This window comes from Gambusia affinis, linkage group LG07 (assembly GCF_019740435.1).
Source record: "Gambusia affinis linkage group LG07, SWU_Gaff_1.0, whole genome shotgun sequence".
NCBI lineage: Eukaryota > Metazoa > Chordata > Actinopteri > Cyprinodontiformes > Poeciliidae > Gambusia > Gambusia affinis.
Genome location: NC_057874.1, coordinates 12,447,453 through 12,470,003, shown reverse-complemented (window position 1 = coordinate 12,470,003; position 22,551 = coordinate 12,447,453). Strand labels below are relative to the sequence as shown.

At 37.1% G+C, this 22,551-nt stretch overlaps 1 protein-coding gene across 1 annotated transcript in view; it reads left to right on the top strand.

The window, feature by feature from the left end:
* Positions 1-9,078: 9,078 nt before the first annotated feature.
* Positions 9,079-22,551, top strand: part of c1ql4b (complement component 1, q subcomponent-like 4b) — a 28,066-nt gene continuing 14,593 nt past the window's right edge. Inside the window, exons 1-2 of the mRNA XM_044123449.1 lie at positions 9,079-9,574; positions 10,495-11,579. Coding sequence (XP_043979384.1) covers positions 11,040-11,579 — 540 coding nt within the window. The 5' untranslated portion in view covers positions 9,079-9,574; positions 10,495-11,039. The remainder of the gene's footprint in view (positions 9,575-10,494; positions 11,580-22,551) is intronic.

Genomic DNA, 22,551 nt, shown 5'->3' with positions numbered 1-22,551 from the left:
CTTTCTAAATAAATATTGAAAGTTTGAGTCCCATAAAATGCACTTTAATTTTCCTTTGTGATGCTGATCCTTTCAATCGTTTTTCTCTCTCCAGTTTTCATTTGTGTGAATTTTGTTTTAAATTAAGTAAAATTGAATTTGTAAAACTTACAATACAAAATGAACTGGGGTTGAAGAAAACGAGTGGAAAAAAAAAAAAGATTTAATCAAACCCCAGAAAGTTTGAAGATTATTTTTTCTCACTAAGGTTTTTGTGTATTCGAAAGAATAAAATAAAAGAAGAAATAAAATTTCAGAAAAAATAGTTTACGTAAATGAACAACAGATGTGGCAATCAAATGATGAAGGTAGGCATGGAAGGTTAGAAGAAAAACAAACAAAACAACAACAACAACAAAAAGAACAAAGGTAAAGAAGCAAAAGCTATGACACAAAAATCAAGCCACCGATATAAAAGAACATAAAACGGGACAAAAGCTGAAACAGGGCATGTCACCAGTGTCATTATTGTCTTCTTACCTGTAAATAATCCATCACATGTTTCCTTCATTCTTTTGTAAAAATTCAAATACAAAGCAATTATTTCATGAAAAAGTGTTTACATTTGCATTTATTATCATATCTATATTTAAAGAATTAGCTGGTTCTTTATAACCTTTGGCCAAAGTTATTAAGAGCCACTCGCAGCTCCAGAGCCACAGGATTGTGTGGATGACGACACAATCCAGTACTAAATCTGACAGAAAATTAGAGTTGTCGCCTCTGGAGCGTCGTGCACAACAAATCTCCTCGCCATCGGTTGAATCTGGAGATCCTTTGCAATGCAGAATGGGCGAATGTTAAAAAGCCAACATGTTGGATGCTGACAAAGATTTTAAAATGATTTATCATTATCTTAATAAAGATGTCCAAGAACAAAACTAACAAGTACAAACCAAGCACAACATTGAACAAGTAGCACATTTTAGAAGAGTGAAAAGACGAGGACTCTGGAAAGGGACACAAGTCAAAAGTAGGCCTGTGATGATAACAAATTTCGCTTGGAAGAAAAATTGTCCCAGAACTTATTACAACATTTTCTAGTAATATAGTAGTAATAAAGGTGTAATAATGCAAGAACACATTCTCAAGGATCAATAAAGTTTCTAATGAAAATTTAAACACAAGAATTAAGAAAACAAGAGAAAAAACTAATAAAATGAATTATAAAGTCTGTGTAAAAAAAAAAAAAAGAAAAAAAAAAGATATTTTAAGAAAAGGTAAAGTTGAGACCAAAGCACCAGAATGGAAACTTTTATCACTCAGTTTTTGGTAAAAAGAGAAAGAAAAGAGAAAAACAATAAATCAAGCAACGGAAAATTATTGAGTTTCTTTCAATTTATCCTACGATTAATTGATTTATTGTTTATTGTGACAGGGCTACACACACGACCAAAATTCAAACTCAGTTGTGCAGTTTTTATACTCTCAGCATAATATAGCTTATCCAGACTGTCATGCTAACATAGAGCTCAACTCAAGCATTGTTCAAGCTTGTGTCTTCCTGTGCGCGTGTGTGTGTGTGTGATCCAGCTCGTGTGATCATGCTCTGCCTTTGCCATGTTGGAGAGATCCAGAAAACAGATTTCCTGATGGGAACAGCAGGTTCTGGGACAGACTAGAGCTTTAATTAATGCTCAGTGTGGAGTGGAGAATTTCTGACACGGCGGCTCAGTAGGGATTCACCGGAATAACGCTAATTTTATCTTATTTGTGTCCAGACAAAGTGTCAGTCATCTCAGTGCAATCATTCTGCAACTGTATTTCAGTGAACGTGATTTGAGGTAGCTATATTTTACAAATATTTTTGACAATATGGGTACTTACTTTATGAATTAATAACCAATTTTTCTGAAAGAAAAAATGGGAGCAGAGGAAACATCTTATTTAAACCGCCATATGGATTTTAATAACAAAATGAGAAAGCAACACATACGGTTATTAATTGAAGTTATAAATCATTATTTACCCATGTAAGAGGGCTTATTTAACCTTGGTGTGCTGGCAGAATTAAGATGTGGATTTCAGGGAGGAAAGCCACTCTGTATGCTTGGCCATACTGTGGAAGGACACAGATGTGGGAGGGAAGAAAGAAGAGTAAAACCTCAAGTCAGAAAGGGCTGGAAAGGGAATCTATACAAACTAAAAAGTGGAAATTCTGGGGAAAAAACAAAACAAAAACTAGTTTTAAAGCAGGTAAGAGAGGTTGGAATGAAGAGGAGACATTTATTAGGAAGATGGGAGAATGGGCCGGGAGGAAAAGGGGTGTGTTTGCACGGGAGGAGGAGAAACGGACGAGGAGGAGAGGAGGGCAAGACGGCGAGGGTGGAGAGCGCAAGACAGATGACAAATTGTGATTAATAGATGGGGTCCGGGGTAGCAGTGTGGAGCTCAACTCATTAATAGAGAGAATTAGAGAGGCTGTGCAACTCAATCTGCACACTGTCACTCGCAATCAAGGACCATAATCAGATCTGCACGCAGACAGAGGTACATGTCCCAGAGGAGCGCGGTTCATGCACGTACACACATTTTACCCAACACTTATCAGGAACGCTCACTGCTGCATTCCCCATACTGAACATTTAATCCTCTTCTCGTGATCTGGTATCACGGTTTTAGCAGTAAACTCGAACTTTGAGAGCGGCAGGAAGACCTGTTTGGTTTACTGAAATAACCACAGTTTAGACATTATTAAAAGTGCATTAATTATTAGGAGTACTACACCAAAAACAGAAAAAAACCTAAAACCTTTTCTTACTTTTAGTTATAAATTTTAAAAGGGTTTTATTGTGGTCCTGTCAATCATTGAGAAGCTGACGTCAGATGATGAGTGAGTAAAGGAGGTAAAGCTGGCAGGTAAACTAATAAATTTATAAATGTAACTGATACAAATTTGTCCTAATCTTTTTCTTCAAATCATACTAAAAAATAATTAATATTGACTAAATTGCCAGGGAATCTCAGTTTGGGAAGAAACCAATTTATATGGATGATCAGACTCGGGCCAAACTGCAACCTTCATGGCGTCACTGCAGAAAAGAAAACAAAAATTGTGAAATATGAAGATGACATAAGCTGCTCTACTGACACGAATGTGCACAAAACTTTGTCTGTATTCTGCTAATGTTGAAAAAACACAATTTCACTATTACAGTGTTTCCACTAAATAAGAAACGCAAGTGAAGTCAAATGTGGATAAGTTTATTCATGAGATAAGCCGATGAGAAACATGCCGCATCATCATTATACAGCTACTTCCTGTTGTGTTCTTCTTCGTGGAAGCATCCAGCTGTTGATCATGTGACTTCTGTGATGTGGAAAAAGTGTTTCCATTGCAGTTTTGCAACATAAATTTTGATTTGGCCAAAAAAAACCACCTCAACCTAAAACCAAAACTTTTTATTGAAAAAAAGAGCTTTTTTTTTTTTTAACAAATTTGCTGTTTCCTTTAAGCAATTTTTTATTCGAAATGTCAAATCGATTGTGGATTCCTCATTTTGAGCTAGTTAAGCTGGACCTTTTAAGGCAGTGAGTCAGGCTGCGCATATAGCAGCACCACTGTTGACTAACTCAGTATTTTAGTTTGAAAACTATAACATGGTAACTAGAAATTAAGTTAAATAAAGAGATTTGTTACTTAATGGCTCCAAAACAATAAAAAGTCCAACTTAACTCAACCTAATTCCTTGACCTGAAAAGTAAAGATTTTATTGATTCTTCTTAAAGTTTATGCAAAAAAACAACAGTAATTTGTTGATTCCATGACTGATTAGTTGAAATAGAAAAGCAATTTTAAATTTGCAGACATTACTACGTGGAAAAAAACAACCCTAGCTGTCCAATTAATTTAGACATTTTCATGACAAAATATAGCATGTGTTCTGCACAGATGTTCTGTGAATATTTAAGAAAGAAATATCTGCCACGTCCTTTTATTTGTTAGTAATGTTTGTAGTATATGTCTTGGTGTGCAAAATGGAAATTTCTTCTCGTGTATTTAGTCAGTTTAATGTGTTGGATTCCATGTTCTAATTAGGTTAAGACAAATGTAGTGAAATGATTCTACTTGATTTTTAAATAAATGCGCACTAATCCCACAATCAAATCAATCAATGTGCGAATCATCTAACACATGATACCCAATGAAGGAATTGTGTATTTTTCCAAATTCCTGCGGATGTTCGGTTTTTCCCCAGACAGACTTTGAGTCAGTATGGGTTAACTGCAGCAGCCTTGTTGAACCTGGGATCTATTTTGTAACTTTGGTCCTTGCAGCTCACCATCTTGTATCCTCCTGTTATAATCATATTTCTGCAGCTCAGAGACCTGAAGGTCAGAGAGCTGGAGGATGGATACCAGAGTGAAGGGCGAAATAAAATATATAACATGTAACTGGGGTAATAAGCAAATATTTAGTAATATATATTCATCTAAAAATTCAAAGTGTGTAAAGCATACTCAGCATGTTCATCCTGTAAACTTGATTAAACTCAAAACAAAGAGAAGACAGGAAGATGATGGAAGCCGAGCCAGACATTATCTCTTCACAGCTTATACATTCATCCGCTTGCTTAATATTTCATGAGGCCCTAAAAAACTCATTCTCTCTAAATTGTCCTTCCTTCTGAGCAATTATAATTTGAATGCGGGGAACCTCTTGGTGTTTAACCATCGTGCCGAAGCCACATGCATAGTATATGTGTATGTGAGCGTGCATGAAGAGGCACAAACAAACCCAGGCGCTCTCAGTAGCAGAGGGTTTACAGCAGGGATGTCATATTCATGAACACAGAAAGTCCTCCAGCTTTTATATGTTTTATTTGCCAGTTTTGTAAAATAAATAAAAAATAAAGCAAGGACCACGTAGTTTCCCCCCATCTGACAAGCAGTAGTTATTTTCTATCTCCAAATGCAAATGTGACCAGAGGCTTGGCATCTGCCTGAGGGCTCAGTAGGCTGACAGTATGCATCCTAGGGAGTGATCTATTGATCCATATTCAATATCTGCTACACTCTCCAGCTCAGTAAAGTTGAAAGATGAATAAATAAGGAGCAGAACTGACAGAGTGTACACGTCTACCAGCACTGAGCGGCTAAATGGTTTTACTGGCCTCTTTTTGTGCGTAAATGACTAACACTGAAGTCAGAGGCTGAGCAGCTGTGTTTCACGTAAGATGTGCTGCAGTTTGAAAAAAAAACCTTCATACCTTTTGAACTTTTTCACATCCTCTGATGTTACCACCTGGATTGGTGGTTTGATTTGAATTGTGGTTGTGATAGACCAGCATAACAAAACTGGTGATGTTTTTTTTTTTGTTTTTATTTACTTTACAACTTCATACTCTAAATCTAGGCATTTAGAGGGAAGTCTTAATAAAATCCAGTGCAACCATCTATGGATTGAAGTGATTTAATTAGAGTTCACCATTGTGTAATTTAACCCAAGTATAAATGCTAATATTCTGTCTAGGTTTGTTTGAGAACATTGATGAACGAACAGTGTTTAAGAAACACACTAAACTAACCAGGTGGTAAGGTAAGGTAAGATCATTTTATTTATATTGCACATTTTCAACAGCATGGCATTTCAAAGTGATTTACATGAGTTAGAAGGAAATACGAACAAAGCAGCAAACCAAAACAAAGACAAAAAGGGTAAAAGTATAAAACCACATATTGGTTCCCCATGTTTAATAAGAATAAGAATAAATAATCCTTAATTTATAAACTAGTAGGGGTTTTTCTGGATTCTTGTTCTGACAAAAATAGATGTTGGTTCTCCGTGTTTGATTCTATAAAACTAGATGGTACTTTCTAAATTTGTTCTAGATTTGTAAACTAACAGGAGTTTGTCCTGGTCTTGGTCCATTTTTAAAGTTTAATGCTAAATGTGTATCAAATATATGAGTAGTTTCTCTGGATAAACTAATAGGAGATTCTTGAGATTTTAATATTTGTCGTAATTCCTGCCCTGGGTTGAGTGAAGTATAAAACTAAAAGTAAGGACAGCATTGATTAAAATAGCATGCGATAGTCACATAGTTACTCTGGAGGAGCTGTAGAAATTCACTGCTCAAGATTGCTATTGGTTTTACCAATTTATGGAGGAGTGGTGAGAAGAAAATTGCTGCTGAACGAAAGATTTCTTGTCACAATTTACACTTTTTCATGTAGAGGACAGAAAACATGCAGAAGATGCTTTGATCAGGTGAGACCAAAATTAAACTTTCTTGTGTCCCAACAAAACGGTGAGAGATGAAAACCTTCGTCTGCCCTGAACGCACCATTCCAATCAGGATGCTTTTATTTAGAAGGAACTTTAGGAATCTTATTTACAGGATAAAACATTTTATTTTAAAAAAGTATTGATTGATGATATAAAGGATTGATCTTGTAAGACCTAAAAGTGCATAAAAATTTGGGATTTTATTTTTCGTAAAGAATGAAGGCAAAATGGGCTTTTCTGATTGCAAAAATTGAAGACCTCTGGTTTAGATTAAAACATGTCCATATGTTAGAATGGCCCAGTCAAAATCTAGATTTAAATTCTGTTGATATTCCACAGGAAGCATGAAAAACTTATTTTCACTGTGGTATGTGATTGAAAAAGCTAATGCACTCTTTGATACATTTTATACACAAATAAAATTTAAGACCTTGTGTCCTTTTCTATCCACTTCAGAAATATGATGTTATGTTGGTCTATAACATAAAATCTCAATTAAATAATTTGAGTCCTGAGGTTTTAATTTGCAAAAATGAATTATAAAGTTCATGGGGTTTGTATATTTTTGCAAAGCGCTTTTTATCAGCCGTGTGGAGAGAGAAGAAAGATACTGCAGGGTTACCAAGAGGACAACATGGAACAATGTCCACTCTGAGGATTAATTAATTTAGCTCTAAATGTACAATCAGGCAGAGGGAGAGAATAAGAAAGAGACCATGTAGGAGGAGGCGGAAGGAGAGGAGGAGGAAGCGGGGAGTTGTCACTATCAATACATCTTTCATCACTAACGAGGTCTGAAAGCTACAAAAACACTGAAATTGACGGCAAACCCTGAGAACAACCACTCTCCTTCTTTCTTTTTCAATGTCTTCACCTGCCTACACGTACTCCAGCTTTGTGCTCCTCAGTCTTTTCACGTGTGCTGCTCTCCATCTCCTCCACCAGCTAGATTTTTTTTTCCTTCTTGATTTTTTATTTTTTTTTTTTTATTCAGCTAATCAAGGCTCCAGTTCTGGAAATGATAATCTGCAGAATGAATCGATGGAGCCTGTTACATTTAGATCATTAAAAAAGGTGACAATTCAAAATTTTACAATTTGAAAAAACAAAATTTAAATACCCCTAACTAGATGACCAATGACTTGTATCAAATCTATTTAAAAGCACAGAATTTTTATTTTTTTTTTGTTAATGTTGAAATAATTAAGAATAGTGATAGTTGAAGATTAAAAGCTGTTTTCTCACAGTTGAGACCAAAAGTATTTGCGCCCGTAGCAGATTAATGCAGTCTTTTCATTTGACCAACATGTTTCTTCTGAATGAAAATAATAATAATTTGGAGCGGAAGAGATCTGCAGAGGGAGATGCAGATTAGGGTGATGATACAGAGGATGTCTAACTCTAAGATGAATCACCAAAACAATGGAAACATCTACAACGCTGGTCAGTAATCAAGAGAAAAGTTTGATTGGTGTGAGACCAATTAAATATTTGTATATTAATCACTGCAATAGATATAAAGTATTTCAGACATGTCTTTTCTTTTTAAAATTTAAATGAAAACTAAGAATTTTGTTAAAACTGCTGCGCAGTTGTCTTATCATATTTTGAGAGATGCCGGTCCAATCTCAAATCAGAAGCAAACTTTTTGTAAATTTGCCCGGAGTGTGAATAATTCTGTCAACTGCATGTGATGAGATGTTGCTGCTTTACTTACGGTCAAGTTAATTCGTTGACTTCTGGGTTATCACTCGATTGGCTGCCACCTATTGGCCATTCAGCGCCATTTCATGACAAATGCAACCGAACACCGGGAAAATATCTCCATAATATATTTATATAAGAAGCTACTACAGGTGAAAAAAGTCAAATAACATCAATTGACAGCTATCTATTCACTTTATTGCTACAATTTTTAAATATTAATTTTATTCTGGGGGAAATAGCAATTGGCAATCTTTCAATTAAAGTGGGCATTATGTGTTATTAACTAACATTTGTACCCAATACTGGTTCGCTATTGTTTTATTGTTCTGGAAATAATTCCAGAGTGAATGAATGAATGAATGAATGAATGAATGAATGAATGAATGAATGAATGAATGAATGTTGCCGTTTAGTATGCTGTAATCTTGACTGAAAGGTATATTTTAATGCAATGTTGTATGGAAGCAGGAAGGTGATGGAGATTACATGTAAATCATATCAGGATGATTAAAGTAGCTGTGGTATAAAAACGTCTGCAACAAATGTAAGAATTGAAAAAAAAAGCAACAACTAGGTGTAGCTATGGAGAAGACGAGAGGGGAGATAAGGATGCTCTAGAAGAGACTGAAGCAGCTGAAGATTTTGTAAGTGACAGAGCTCAAGGACAAAAGAAAGCAAAATAGGGTGCATCTGGAACATAAAAATGAAAGAAAAAATGTTTTTTGGGGGATGAATGGGACAGGAGCCTGCAGAGAACAAGCTGAGGAGTTGGAGACAAGAACCACGTTTTTCATTACAAGCACACTGAGCAAATATTAGGAAATGGTAAAATATGAGGCCACGAACGTTAAACAGCAATATTTTTATATCATGTCAGGGATTTCTCTGGGATTGAAAACAAGGAGGATAAAAATAGAGATTAAAATGAGCATGAAAGCGTTAAAGAATGAATAAATTCAACACATTTAAAGAGAAGCGATAGAATTGGATTAGAGAATTAATTAATGTAGTTATTTGATTTGTGAAAAGGTCACACGCAGGCTGAGACGATGTATCTGTGTGTAAGAGAGTGTTACACGGGAAGGGTGGGGGGAGCAGGATAGTAGGCAGATGATGTCGAGGAGAGAGAAGCAGGACAGAAAATACAACAAGTGACTGAACTGTTGCTCTGCAAATAAACTGACTGTGCGCCGGCATTTACGCACATCTAAAGTCTGGAAAAGTGACCTTTCAGACCTGGTGCGCGTTTTTCTGTCCTATTGAGGGGCTGTATAGAGTTTAATTAAACAATATTATTAGATTTTTTTTCTCTCTCTCTCTCGCACTGCTTCGGATCGTTTTGGAGCTTGGACTCAGGGCGCAGAACTCATTGATGAGATGGTCAAAGTTTAAATGCTGTGTAGGATTCTGGTTGATTCGAGCTGACTTTGGACCGAAGCGCAGCAACTTAGAACCGATGCGCCGGTGAAGGCGCTCAGTTTTCCGGAGGATTTCGGTCCGTGTTTGGAGCAGAAGTGGCGTTTTTCATTGTGAACCCCGCAGGATGAACACACACTGAACTCCGGGGCTAAAACAACAGGCAGGAAAAGCAGAGTTTTGGTAAGTCGGTTTGTTGATTTGTGCACGACTCTTTCAAAAGTTTTGCTTTAAATTACTTGCTACCTGATTCACCCGTGAATGCGCCAAAACATGTACAATAAAGTAAACCATATTAAGTTTTATTGCTATTAAAACCTGACGAAGTTAGTGGAATAAACTACCCCCCCTCTCAATAATTTTCTGTTTTCTTATACTTACAATATTACTATATTGTCGAACTGAAACTTGTCTTATTATTATTATTATTATTATTATTATTATTATTATTATTATTATTATTATTATTATTATTATTATTATTATTATTATTATTATTATTAGTAGTAGTAGTAGTAGTAGTAGTAGTAGTAGTATTATACGTTTAATCTAAATCGAATATTTTAATACTTTGTGATTTCTTCAGAAAACTGTCAATTAAGTGCAAAACAATTTCATTTTTCACATGCATCTTTTTTCTTGTTTGCTTTTTAAGGCGACTTGCATTCCTAAGTTGATTATTATCACTTTGTTGCATCCTTCATTCCTCCTTTAAGTTATGAGAGTCACTTTATTTGATGTTTCATGCTCCTTGTAAGCTTCCTTTCACTCAGTTCCCATTCTTGAGATGCAACCCCTTCCTCATGATGATCACCTCATAGCACGTACTTTCATCTTTTCCTTTTTTCTCCCTAAAGTTGTAAGAGAATCCCTTCCCCTGATGTGTGTAATAAGATGTTTCCTGCTTCACTCAAACTACTTTTGAAAGAACAGATTCAACTCCCATTCCTCAGATTGAACCCCCTTTCTTTCACTAGCTGTAATAAATCTGTGGTGCGAATGCAAGACCGGATTTCTGGAATAAATCTTGGACGCGAGCAGGAGAAAATAAAAGCAGGGAGATTTAGCTGTTTCCTTGTTCTTCTCTTCTCATTTCTGGACAGACAAGCGAGGCGCCTTTCCCTGAATGTGGAGGGTGAGATGAACTCCAGTGGGAATTTTGAAGACCCCACCTGACAGCTCCTCCCTGTCTGAGAAACTGAAGGATTTTTCACTGGAGCGTCCACAGCCACAGAGCAGGAAAAGAATAAAACCCCTTAAATTTAACATTTCGTCAGCTGTGAATGTTTTGCAATGTATGATGTGTTGTTTTAAATTGGATAAAAGTCACCAGACCATGTGAACCAGAGAAAAGAGAGAAACAAAACGGATGTACAAATGGGGAATCTGTCATTCCCTCCCCTCTGAGTACTGACATTCCTCTACTCGTCTGTGACTCTTAGAATCCTTGAAAAGACTGAATTTCTTTCCCCTCTCAGATAACATCCGACGTTGTGTCTGACGCTTTCCCCTTTGAGTAGCTTTCTGACCCGAGGTCAGCCTGGCCGGCACAACCATTCCAGCCAAAGGGGAGGAGGACTTCCTCACGCTGGCCGCCTCACGGCTCAGCCGCAAGAAACGAGTCATTGGGGCTGGAGTCGGAGTGGCTATGGTCCTGGTCCTGCTGGTGGCCATTCCCCTATTGGTCCACACCACAAAGGGGGCCGGGTCCGGAGGTGGTGGCACACACTATGAGATGCTGGGGAGTTGCAAGATGGTGTGTGACACGTTGAGCCCCCCTCAGGGAGAGCTGACTGCCGTCTCCCCACAGCCTCCGGACTTCCCAAACCGGAGAGGCAAGCAGGGGTTTAGAGGAAGCCCCGGACTTCCTGGTCCTCCAGGGCCAAAAGGTCCACCTGGAGAGCCTGGTAAGCCCGGTCCACCAGGCCCACCGGGTCCTGGTCCAGGTGGATACGGCTCCTCCGTCTACACTCCTAAAATTGCCTTCTACGCCGGTCTGCGGAAGCAACACGAGGGGAGCGAAATACTGAAGTTTGATGACGTGGTGACCAACGTGGGGAACTACTACGAGCCGAGCACAGGCAAGTTCACCTGTCCTCTGCCCGGCATCTACTACTTCACCTACCACGTTCTGATGAGAGGGGGTGACGGGACGAGCATGTGGGCTGACCTGAAGAAGAACGGACAGGTGAGTGTCGTTCAGGTGCCCTTTCTCCTCAAGTGAGACTCTAATTATGAACACAGAAATGATTGCAGCGAGCCTGACAATTTTAGACACATTTACACACAATCACAAACTTCAATATATTTTTCTGGGATTTTTTGTAATACTCATGGACAAAGTGGTGGATTATTACAAAATAGAAGAAAAATCCTACATGGATTAACTTTAAAAAAAAAAAAAATCTAAAAAGTGTGGCATGCTCTTGTAATCAGCCACCTTTACTGTTTTATCCCCAAATAAAATCAAGCACAACCAGCTAGCTTCAGAAGTCAACAAATCTGTGGATAATCCACCAAAACCTAAAAGCTTTAAACATTTAGCGACAATCCAGCCAAAGTTGCAATACCGTAATTCCGCCACACTTTGCGCTACCTGAAAAATTCAAGCGGTTTCTGAAAGGGGAGATGTTGCGCTTTCCAGGCAATATCAGGTCATTACGGTAATTTCCCCTCTGCTATAGCAGGAAGTGAAATTAAATTGTGAAAATAACTTGCCAGATATTGAAAGTTCCAGTTGTTATGGATAAATGGGCAAATATATTTATCACAGGACAGTTAAAGACATAACACCAGTTTTAAAGTCCCTCCACTGGCTCCCTGTAGCTCAAAGAATAGACTTTTAAATACTGTTAGTTTATAAATCACTGAATGGTTTATCACCACAATACATTAAAGATCTGCTGCTGTTGTATCAACCTTCCAGACCTCTCAGGTTCTGGTTCTGGTTCTGCTCTGCATCCCCAGAACCAGAACCAAACGAGGAGAAGCGGCATTTAGCATCTATGCACCAAAAATCTGGAATAAACTTCCAGAAAACTGTAAAACAGCTGAAACACTTCCTTTAAATATCAACTAAAAACCCACTTGTTTAGGGTTGTATTTGAAACGTAATCAATTGCAAAATTTTTGACGGAACCTGACTTGGTGTTGTGTTTTGATTGTTGATTCTATGTTGCATTGTGTTTTTGTGTTTGATTTGATGTAAAGCACTTTGAAATGCCTTGATGCTGAAATGTGCTATACAAATAAAATTTGATTTGATTTGATTTGATTTGATTTGAAAGAACTGCGTACAATTAAAATAAGCAAACACATCCATTATATCCATTTGAAATGTAGGATATAAAGGTTAAACAATAAAGCAGGCCTGCGGTAACTTTGGAGGAGCTCCAGAGACCCACTGCTCATTGAGGAATATATTCACTTGACATCCATTTACGACACAACCCCATTTATTTTTTATGGAAGAGTGGCAAGATTGTTAAATCACTGACAGAAAATCAAAAGTAGTTCATTGATCAGTTTGCCATAAACATCCCTGACTTATCCTGGTAGTGGCAGCATCAAACTGTGGGGATGCTTCTGTTTTTCCAGGGATAGGGAACCTAATCTAGAGGTTTTATATGGGCGTAGAGGTTCACTTACTTACAGTCAGAACCACCCCCCATGCAACAACAAAGAAAAGATGTTTGTGTTGTAATATGTAAAAAGGTTCAAGATGTCCTGATACTTTGTCGAGGTACTGCAAGCTCAAAAAATGTGAAGTACTCTTGCAAAATACATCAGAAAGCTAAAGTTCTTCCTCGTCTGATGCACAAAAACGTCTTCAGTGATATTGTAAGATTCAAAGTTAGAAATGTAGTTACTTTGTTAAAATCAGAAATATTTGCTCTAAAAAATTTTAGAATATATTGGAAAATTACTCAAAAAGGCTACATTTTATAAAAGGCTGTTGTTTGAATAGGACTGCTCCTCTATTTTTAGGATGGTAACCAAACAACATAAAAGACAAATGTTTAAAAACTCAAAAAAAAAAAAAGTGCAATTAACTCAATAAGATAATGGATAGAAATTTAGGTATTTCACAACAGGTTTTTACTCAAAAGCTACCTTAAAAAGAAGCTTTTTTTTTTGCACAACTTGCAAACAAGGGAAGAGGAACGGACTGACAGCCAAGCGATCAAGAGGATAACAATCCTCCTTGTCTCTGTGGAACGAAGCCAAAATGCAACAGCTGGCTATTGTCCTCTGAGGGACTCTGACTTTAGCACTAATAAATAAACAAGTACAAATGCCTGGAAAACGCCTTCCATCTGGAGAACAGGGACAAGCTTGAAGTACTAAGCCTTCAGTTGGATTTTGACATGTGTGCTGCACTGAAAAAACAATGTCCAGGGGATTGAAGAGAGCGAGAACAGAAAAAAAAAGAAAGATGCTTTGCATTAGCACAAGTGTTCCTGGTGTAACATTTTCTGCACAGAATTTACACAGTTCATGGACTAACAGCATACAATAAGACACCATTGCTGCACCAGATACACATGTTCAGTCAGATGATTTATTAAATCCACACTCCAAAAGATGTTAAAAAATGTGGATGCAGTCAGAGAATTTGGCAGCCGACGACCTGAAACTGACAAGAACGATTTTGTCAATTATCATCCCTCCAGATACTTGGATAGAAGAAGATTTCTATTTTCAGCTTCATACTGTAAAGTCCACACCTGTTATTCAAGGCAAAAAAAATCATTTTAGGTGAGAACCTATGCTAGATTTTCAAGAGTTGTATTTGTCCAAATCTTGCAGAGATGAATAAAATCTGAGCTGTAACAGAAATCTCACTCTCTGGTCGCTTGTCCTTCATTAGAATGTCAATGTCTTTCTTCTCCATAATTTTTTTGCAGTCAAGATTAAATAGAGAAACAGTGACAGCATGCAAGAGATGTTTGAAACGACACCAAACCTGTAAAAGAGTATGAGTCCTCGTGGTGCAAATAAGACAAAGCTTTATTCTCTTTAATATGATATATTACAGCCTGTATGGAGAAGTTCTGGTTTTGTAGGGTTTTGAATTAAGATCAAGTTTTCTGTACTTACTAAAGTGATTTTTTTGGAGGGATCTCTTCACAATACAGTTTTTTTTTATCAGTGGCTCTTTGACCTCAAGGCAACAGATCAATGCGCTGCTTTGTGGGAGGTTTCCCTGCATGCACTGGGTTCATCCTACCGTCTAAAACATTTTCAAATCAGATGTTTTTTCCTCACATTTCAATATTTCATATCAAACAAATTTTAATATCAGGCAAAGATAAGCTGAGTAATAACCAGGCTGTTTTGATTTTATGTACTAAGTGGAAAAAAAAACGTATTCAAACCAATTTGATTCGTTTGTGAAAACATAATTTCCCACTGTGTTTAAACTATGATTACAGTTTCTTTTCTCTCCATTTTATTACTTCCAGACATGTAGAATGAAGAGACCATGTTTAATAGAATCTGTCTATCAACATGCGGTAGGCTAAAGAATCACAGTAAGATCCAGGAAGTTTCAAACGAACCTAGAAGAACATCTAAACTCACTGCAGGTCTCAAATGCTTCAGAAAAGATCAGTTTTCATAATTTAATCATAATAAAAACACTGGGCAAAAAGATCCAATAAGGATAAAGCCTTTGCTGACCAAAGCGAACGCAAAGGCCTGTCTCACATTTGGCACTCAGCATCTTGACGATCATCAAGTCCTTCGGGAAAATAATCTGAAAGCCAAAACATTTTTGGAAGTTAATTAACTGATTCTCAAGCAGAGAAGACCTGAAGGAAATCTGATCAGGTTCTGAACCTGAAGGTCAAACACACCTGGGTTCTGCAGCAGGATAATAATCCAAGGAACATCGATATGTCCATATCCGAATGATCCAAGAAAGTATCAATGTTTTGGACTGACATATTCAAAGGATTGCAACCCAACTGAGAAACTGTAGCATTATGCGAAACATGCTATTTTTGTTATATATAAAAGAAAACTCCAAAATGAATGATTTAAAACAATGATGTGAAGCAAAATGGGTCAGAATCTCTCCGGTGACGTAAAAGACTCACTGCCAAGTGGGAGCCGCAGCCAGTCGTTGGGGGGCATTTACTCTTTCACAGAGGGTAAAGTTGAGTTGGATAGATTTTTTTTTTCCTTTTCAGAAGCAAAATAATTTAAAAACTGCTTCTTATATTTTCACAGGTCACCTTTATCTGGTATTAGAATTAGTTTTCATGACTTGAAATGCTTAAATGTTACAAAGAAGCTAAAGAAATCTCTAGGGTGGCAGAAACCTTTTCATAGCACAGTAAATTATCATAGTTTTAAAACTTGGTTTATTTATGAACCAGAGACAGATTTTTCAGGTTCTTGGTGGATTTGTCCCAAAATTATTGTCACGAAGTGTGGTGAGAGATGATGAGGAAGACGCTGTGGACCCAGGATGGATGTTTGCACGACTTTGTAATAAATGAGAGGAAACATTTCCATTATTTATCTGAATAGGTTGGAGCCTTTTAATTAAATGTAATAATTTCTTGAGGTGGTTACATCACAACTTGTTTAAACTCTGATAGATAATTTTGTAAATTTAATTTAATATTTACAGTGTATGTTTTAACTGAATAATAACCCTAAGCATTTTGCAATTATATATGTTGTCATAATTGTATTGAACTTTTCGGAAAAAAAGGAAATTATTAACTACTATTTGTTGTATTGGTGTGATACATTTTTATATCACACCAATACAACAAATATATCAATTTTATAATTCAGACCTGGAGATGTCTCAGTATGGTCTCTTAGAATTTATCAGCTTAAAAAATATAAAAAGAAAAATACAAAGTTATGGTTTGTTTTTCTTGGGTCAAATCCTCCTGAACTTCTCTGTTTTGAGGTGATCTGCTAACAAAGAGCTACAAAAAGCAAGATAATGTCAAGTTTGTTCTATTTTTTAGTATGATTTGTGTTCCCCAAACACAAAGATCCGCTCATAGTGCGTATTTTATGTGACTGACCAAGTCCATAAATATAGTTATTCCCCTATTTCATTGCTTTTGACGGAATGAACAGGAAAAGTAAAGAGGACGGACAGCTAAATGCCAGATATAATTGGGGGTCTTGGCTAGTTGCATGTCTGCTCTGACATTGTCATTCCTGTCTCCTCCTGCTGTTAAATCTTTCATTGCCTTTAGATGAGATCTTCTCCCCTTCACCTGTGCCCTCCTTTACGCACACATGCACACACGCAGGCACTCACCTTCTACTGTCCCCGTCCACACTGTCTATTGACTCCTTCCCCATTAATTATTTTTCCATCAACTAAATTATTTAACTCAATTTATAGCTGAACTTGGCTTACAGGTTCATTGCAGCTGCTGCATATTCCTGTGAACAGAGTAGCGTTCGTGCAGAACGGTGAAGTGACTTTGAGGGGACATAATTGCTTAATCGCCAGGCGAAGGCACTACTTTTAAAAAAAAAAAAAAATTGGAAATAAGTTATTGTGTTAGTTAATAGTAGAATTTGTATTTATAGGATGTCTTTGGTTTAGACTCACCGAAAGGTTGTTACACCATTTGTCATCTCTCTGCATGTGTTGACATGCAAGAACAAGTGTTATGCAGATCTAAACAGAAAGAAATTAATCTCCATTTGGAAACATCGGGTTCTGTAATGAATGTGTGTTCTTAATGAAAGGTGTTTAAATTGGGATAAAGGGCTAAAAATGTATAGTTATAGTTTAAGTTAACTTTATCATGATGCTATTTTTTTCATCAGTTAGGTGTCCTGTAACGCTGAATAGCCAGACACTGAACGTTGATTTTGTCTTGGACAAAAGTTCTCGCTAAGAGCACATTTATCTGATTACAACCATGAAATAAAAACAAAAAAATTCTGATCCACCAGGATGTGTCTCATAACTTGATTCTACTTAAGCATATGAGCAGACAAAATCCTGTAAGTAAGCACATCTAAATTGTTCTTTCAGGCACTTAGATTCAGGATTTTTGGAGAGAAATGTTAATTCAATAAGCTGCAGCTTCTATGCACATTTTTACTCAATCTCCTGTTCATGGAGATAAACAACATGTAACCTGATAAAGGTTGGAAGTTCACATTATATTTTACGTAAAAAACTAAGTCAAAGGCGGCTTAGTTAAGACTCGAGGCGTAGGTCTAAATTACCAACATGTCCTCCCAAAGCTGAGCTGCGACCTGCTGCTCACCTGCACAGAGAGCACACAGATTCAGCGCGCTCTGAAATGTGAAAAGCTGCATCTCTTTCTCAAAAAATCATCCTAAATTTGATACTAAAGTATACAATGTAGATCTTTTGTTTAACCCTAAAAAGAGCCTCCCTTCAATGCTCCGCACCTTAAAACCTGTATTGCTCAGTTTAAAGTCTTCAGATATGTGAGGTGAGCTCATGAGAGCATTTGTGCATGACGCTGCTCCCAGTGGTAGACCCTGGTCTCGGCACCTGCCCCGGTTTTGGACTCAACCTCCAGGGCAGGAATGCTTACCTTTGTGTTCTGATTTTTCTTGACGAGGGGGAAAGGTGCTGATGTACTGCACATCCAAGTCAGAGTTTGCTGAAGTGTGGGAGTGGTCTGTATGTCATGGGCTGCATGATCTGAGTTATGACTCTGCTGACTGGATGGTTTTTTGCTCAGACCCTCATAAAGAAGCACAGCAGAGCACGAAGGGCTAGTTTTTACCAGGCTAATCCTTAACTTGCCATAAAATGTGTTACAAAGTGGCTTTCAGACAACAAACCAAGGTTTCAGAGCCGGGAACACTAAGCCTGAAAATTTGGGAGCAAAGCCGAAAACGTGTGTGAGGAAGGCGCCCGACAAACCTGACTCAGTACAACTGACCAAATTTCAGTAAAGTATTCAGAAAAACCTGTGAAATACCCAAGTTGTATATTTTAAAAGTAAATTCTACCAAACAACGCAAACTTATGAATTTAAAACATTTCATAAAAAACCTCAGACAGAAAATGGAAGTAGTTTCGAAAGTCCTAACTGACCAAAAATGGAAAAAAGAAACTAACTAACAAAAAAAAAAAAAAAAGTTATGGTTGCTTTTATGCAGAGTATGTAAATATAAATTATAGTTGATTTTTTGTGATCATGTGAGCATGTCATAACTCCCATCTTTCTTTTGTGAATAAACCAGATTTAGTGCAACATCAATAACATGAGCATCATAGGTATAAATTAGCGTAGAAGGATCAGGGGCATATTTTATGCATCTGTTTAATCTTTTTTCACACATTCAGCAGAAACAGCTGAAAAGATTTTGAATGCTAAAAATGCTTCAATCCACTGAATGAAATTAGGAAAATGATTATAGTTTTTAGTGCTTGTGTGTGCCGTATCTTTCACAGCATGTAAGTATGTGTGTGAGCATGTGTGTATTAGCTCAGTACAATTGTCAGGTTGATACGCACTGTTAATCAATGTCTTGTCAAAGGGAGCTGATAACGAGACACATCCCACTGAGAGACCACTGCAGGGACAAAGAAGAGAAGTCTGACATAAAGAGGAGCGGATATTTACAGGACGGCCATTTTTATTTATTTTTTTAACGCGGTGACGAGTTGAGGAGCAAGAAAAGCCGTAAATACAGTGGAAAATGGATATATCACGCCCCGTCTCAAAGACTTACTAATGAATCATGGAGCTGATGTGCAAGTTTACAACTCATTTGCTTGATTAAGAGCTCAGTGAATTGAATCTTATTTCCTCTCAGTATGTCTAATAATTCATAAAAAGATTGGTGTTGAGGTGGATGACCTTTTCAATGGATATATAATTCACGACCAATATGTATTTTGCCCTTTACAGTGAGGAGCGTGGAGGAAGAGTATGAATATTTATAGCTGGTCCAGAATCAGTGAACCTGGTCAGCTGGTCAGTTTGCAGGTGTGGAAGAACTTATGGAAAAACTAGGTTTTTACAAGAGCACACTGTAAATAAGAATACCCCAAATCTACCCAATAAAACACACATTACAAAAAATATTATTAATTTTGAACAAGCATCACATCCAAACACATTCCATATAACAGCGCAGAAATGTAAGTCAAATGACAGATAAGAACAATCAATACTGTCAAAAGCAAACTATGAAAAACTACCAGACAAACCAAAAGACATTTATTGAGAAATTTGTTGAAACTGGAACTTTGCATTTTCAATATTGTAAAAAAAACAAGAGCACTCGACTTCTGGCTTTTCATTTAAAAACGCCCTGATAATAATAATTTAAATTCACTGACAATGTGACAATGACTGAATGTGTTCATGTGTTCATAAACAAAATGATTTTGTTTTATTTATTTAGTTTTTAAACAGGTTACTAGGTAACAGGCTGAGCTTTGGTGATGTTGCTGGGTGAAGGTGCGACGCCTGCTGATTTGTGACGTTACATTGCGGAGGCTTTTGAAACAGCTCATTTTCCAGACACAAAAAACATTTAACTTATCCCTAAAACCAGCTGGGTGGTTAGTTTCAAAGTAGTAGAAACCCAAATTTAAGAACAGAAATTTTGCACATTTCTGGAGGGCGCTTAAAATTTAGTATAAGCGCCCTACAGAGGAAGTTCATTTCTGCCTATTGTATTCTCATTCCTTCAGTCATGATCCATCTATCCTGACTACAGGGTTGGGTCAAAACATAGATGGACCATTAAGTCAAGAGCTTTGCTTTTGTTGCCCCAAGGGAGCAATCGACCTTTATGAACCACAGCTTCACAGTAAGACAAGATGACTCTCCTTCTGGCTCCTTCAATCTTTGCTCTGCAGCAGTGCATGTTGAAGATGAAGGTCTGAAGACTTGAATGGAAAAATATCATCTACAAAAAGCAAATATGAAAACACAATGTTCTCAGTCCAGGAACTTTCCTCTCCTTGATTATCAGTGAGAACAAACAATCCAGTTTAACCTGCACAGGTAGCAGCCTTTCTTGTTTAGTGTTATCATGCAGAAGCATCTCTTGCTTTGGACATACATGCACCAGTATTTCCACTGAACGCACCATAAAACATATTGAGAAAAATGGATTTGAACCTTGTCTAATTCCACGAAGCACCAGTTGACTGCACAACCAAACTCTTGTGAGCAATCATCTGTGAAGATAAAGATCTCTCCCACAGCAAGAGTGAAATCCACGTCATTCCGTCTGAATCGCATGAGTGGTTTGTTTTGTTTCCCAACACCTGGAAGTAAAATTTCTCTGGGGGGCAGAGAAATGTGATTCATTTGTAGTTTTTATTAAAAAGAGTTTGGTGGTAAAGACTGAGGTTCCATGTTCCCTTACAAAAAAATCCCATGAAAATCACATGTGATTACATGTGATTTTACCACGAAACGTTCCAAAATCACACGTATTCATGTGCTTTCACATGTGATTCACATCATTCACATGTAAAATTTGTGTGAACCACTTGTGATTTTCATGGGATGTTTTTGTAAGGGTTGTAAAATAACAAGAAAAAGAAAAGCATAATGTTAATTAACCATATTTTCCACAGGTAACAATAGGTTGGATTTAAAATGGCTACCTATATTAAGGAACCTGCAGAACATATCTTCCTTTTATGTCTTTTTAATCCTCAAAAAAACATGAAAACTGGATCAAACTTAGGCTGAAAACAAACGTGGCATCAACCAGGAAAAGCCTGGTCTCCTCTAGAAGCACCATGGCTGTATTCTCCATACAGTCATGTAATATTTCCTTAAAACATTGTTTAATGTCGCCACAATTAGCCATGTTCAGATCAAACTCCTCAGTTTGAACAACAGTCTTTTAAGCTGTACTTGAATGTGTTCATTTAAATGTTTGAGCACAAGTTATTCTCCACTTCAACAATGTAAGCTATCAAGATAGCCTCAGATAATATATATATATATTTTAAATTAGGCTTTTTGGACTTATGCAACACTAATGGTTTCCTGACTGAAGAGACGGATGTGAAAACTGTTCCAGCTTCATTGTGGTTTGAATAAACAATCTGTACATCGTTTTCTTACGTATATCTTTAAATGTGAGTGTTTCACCTAAGTAGCTACATGAGGTAATTAATGAGATCTTTGAGCTAATTAGATAATTAAATTAACCACTCAATAGTTGTGCTGATGACAGGAATTGGACTCAATTAGAAGGGAGGAACGGCTCGCCACCAGACAGCAGGTTCGATGCTACTGTGTGAGGTGGAAGCCGCTAATTAGAGTCTGAGTCAGACAAGGTGTCAATATGAAAGCACTTCATTAGACAGTTTTAACTTTATCTTATTTTGGCATATTTCAGCTGCTTTTTATTCGGCTATCTGAGTCTTTCCAGAATAAATCATATACTTATTGTCGGCATATGATTACATGGGAGACACAACGTGATATGAAGGCATTCGAAGATTATTTTAGACCTCATTTCTTGCTTATAAGAAAAACAAAACAAAAAAGGGCCCCCTTTATGTCCTGCAGGTTTACATCTCTGTCCTATTGTCTTCCTGACTACACACATTCATGCTCATGCACACAGCTATTATTTGACTATATGTTTCCCTTTTAATGGCTGAGGCCATTATATTCTGCAGACCAAAAGGGCTCAGCTGGTTGTTGGCTGTGTTTGGCCTTTGCCTTTGTTGTGCCTTCCTGTTTGCCTCCCCATTATATCATTGTTCCTCCTCATCAAGGAAACAGAGGTTTTGTCTCAGTTATAAGCAGCAGAGTGTCACAGTGTGGCTGACATTTTCAGGTTGAACAAGAAGAATTGCAGAAAATCTCGCAGTTAACATTAGTTGAGACTACGTTATGTAAATGTGATTTAGAATGATGTTAAATGTGAATGTTTAATTAGGATTTTATGTGATGAATGGCTTTTGCTCTGTTAGTTAAATCAGGGTGTTTATTGTGGCTAAATGCAGCGTTTGTGTCCACACAGGCGCTTGTAATGTATCTGACATATTGGTAATGGTGGTACTGACATGAAATCCAAATCGAAGTAATCCACACATGCAAAGATATTAACACACATAAATAAATTAGTAATTAATTTGGTTATGGGTGACAAAACAGCAAGCACTGATCAAATTAAAATATGAGAAGCAAAATGGC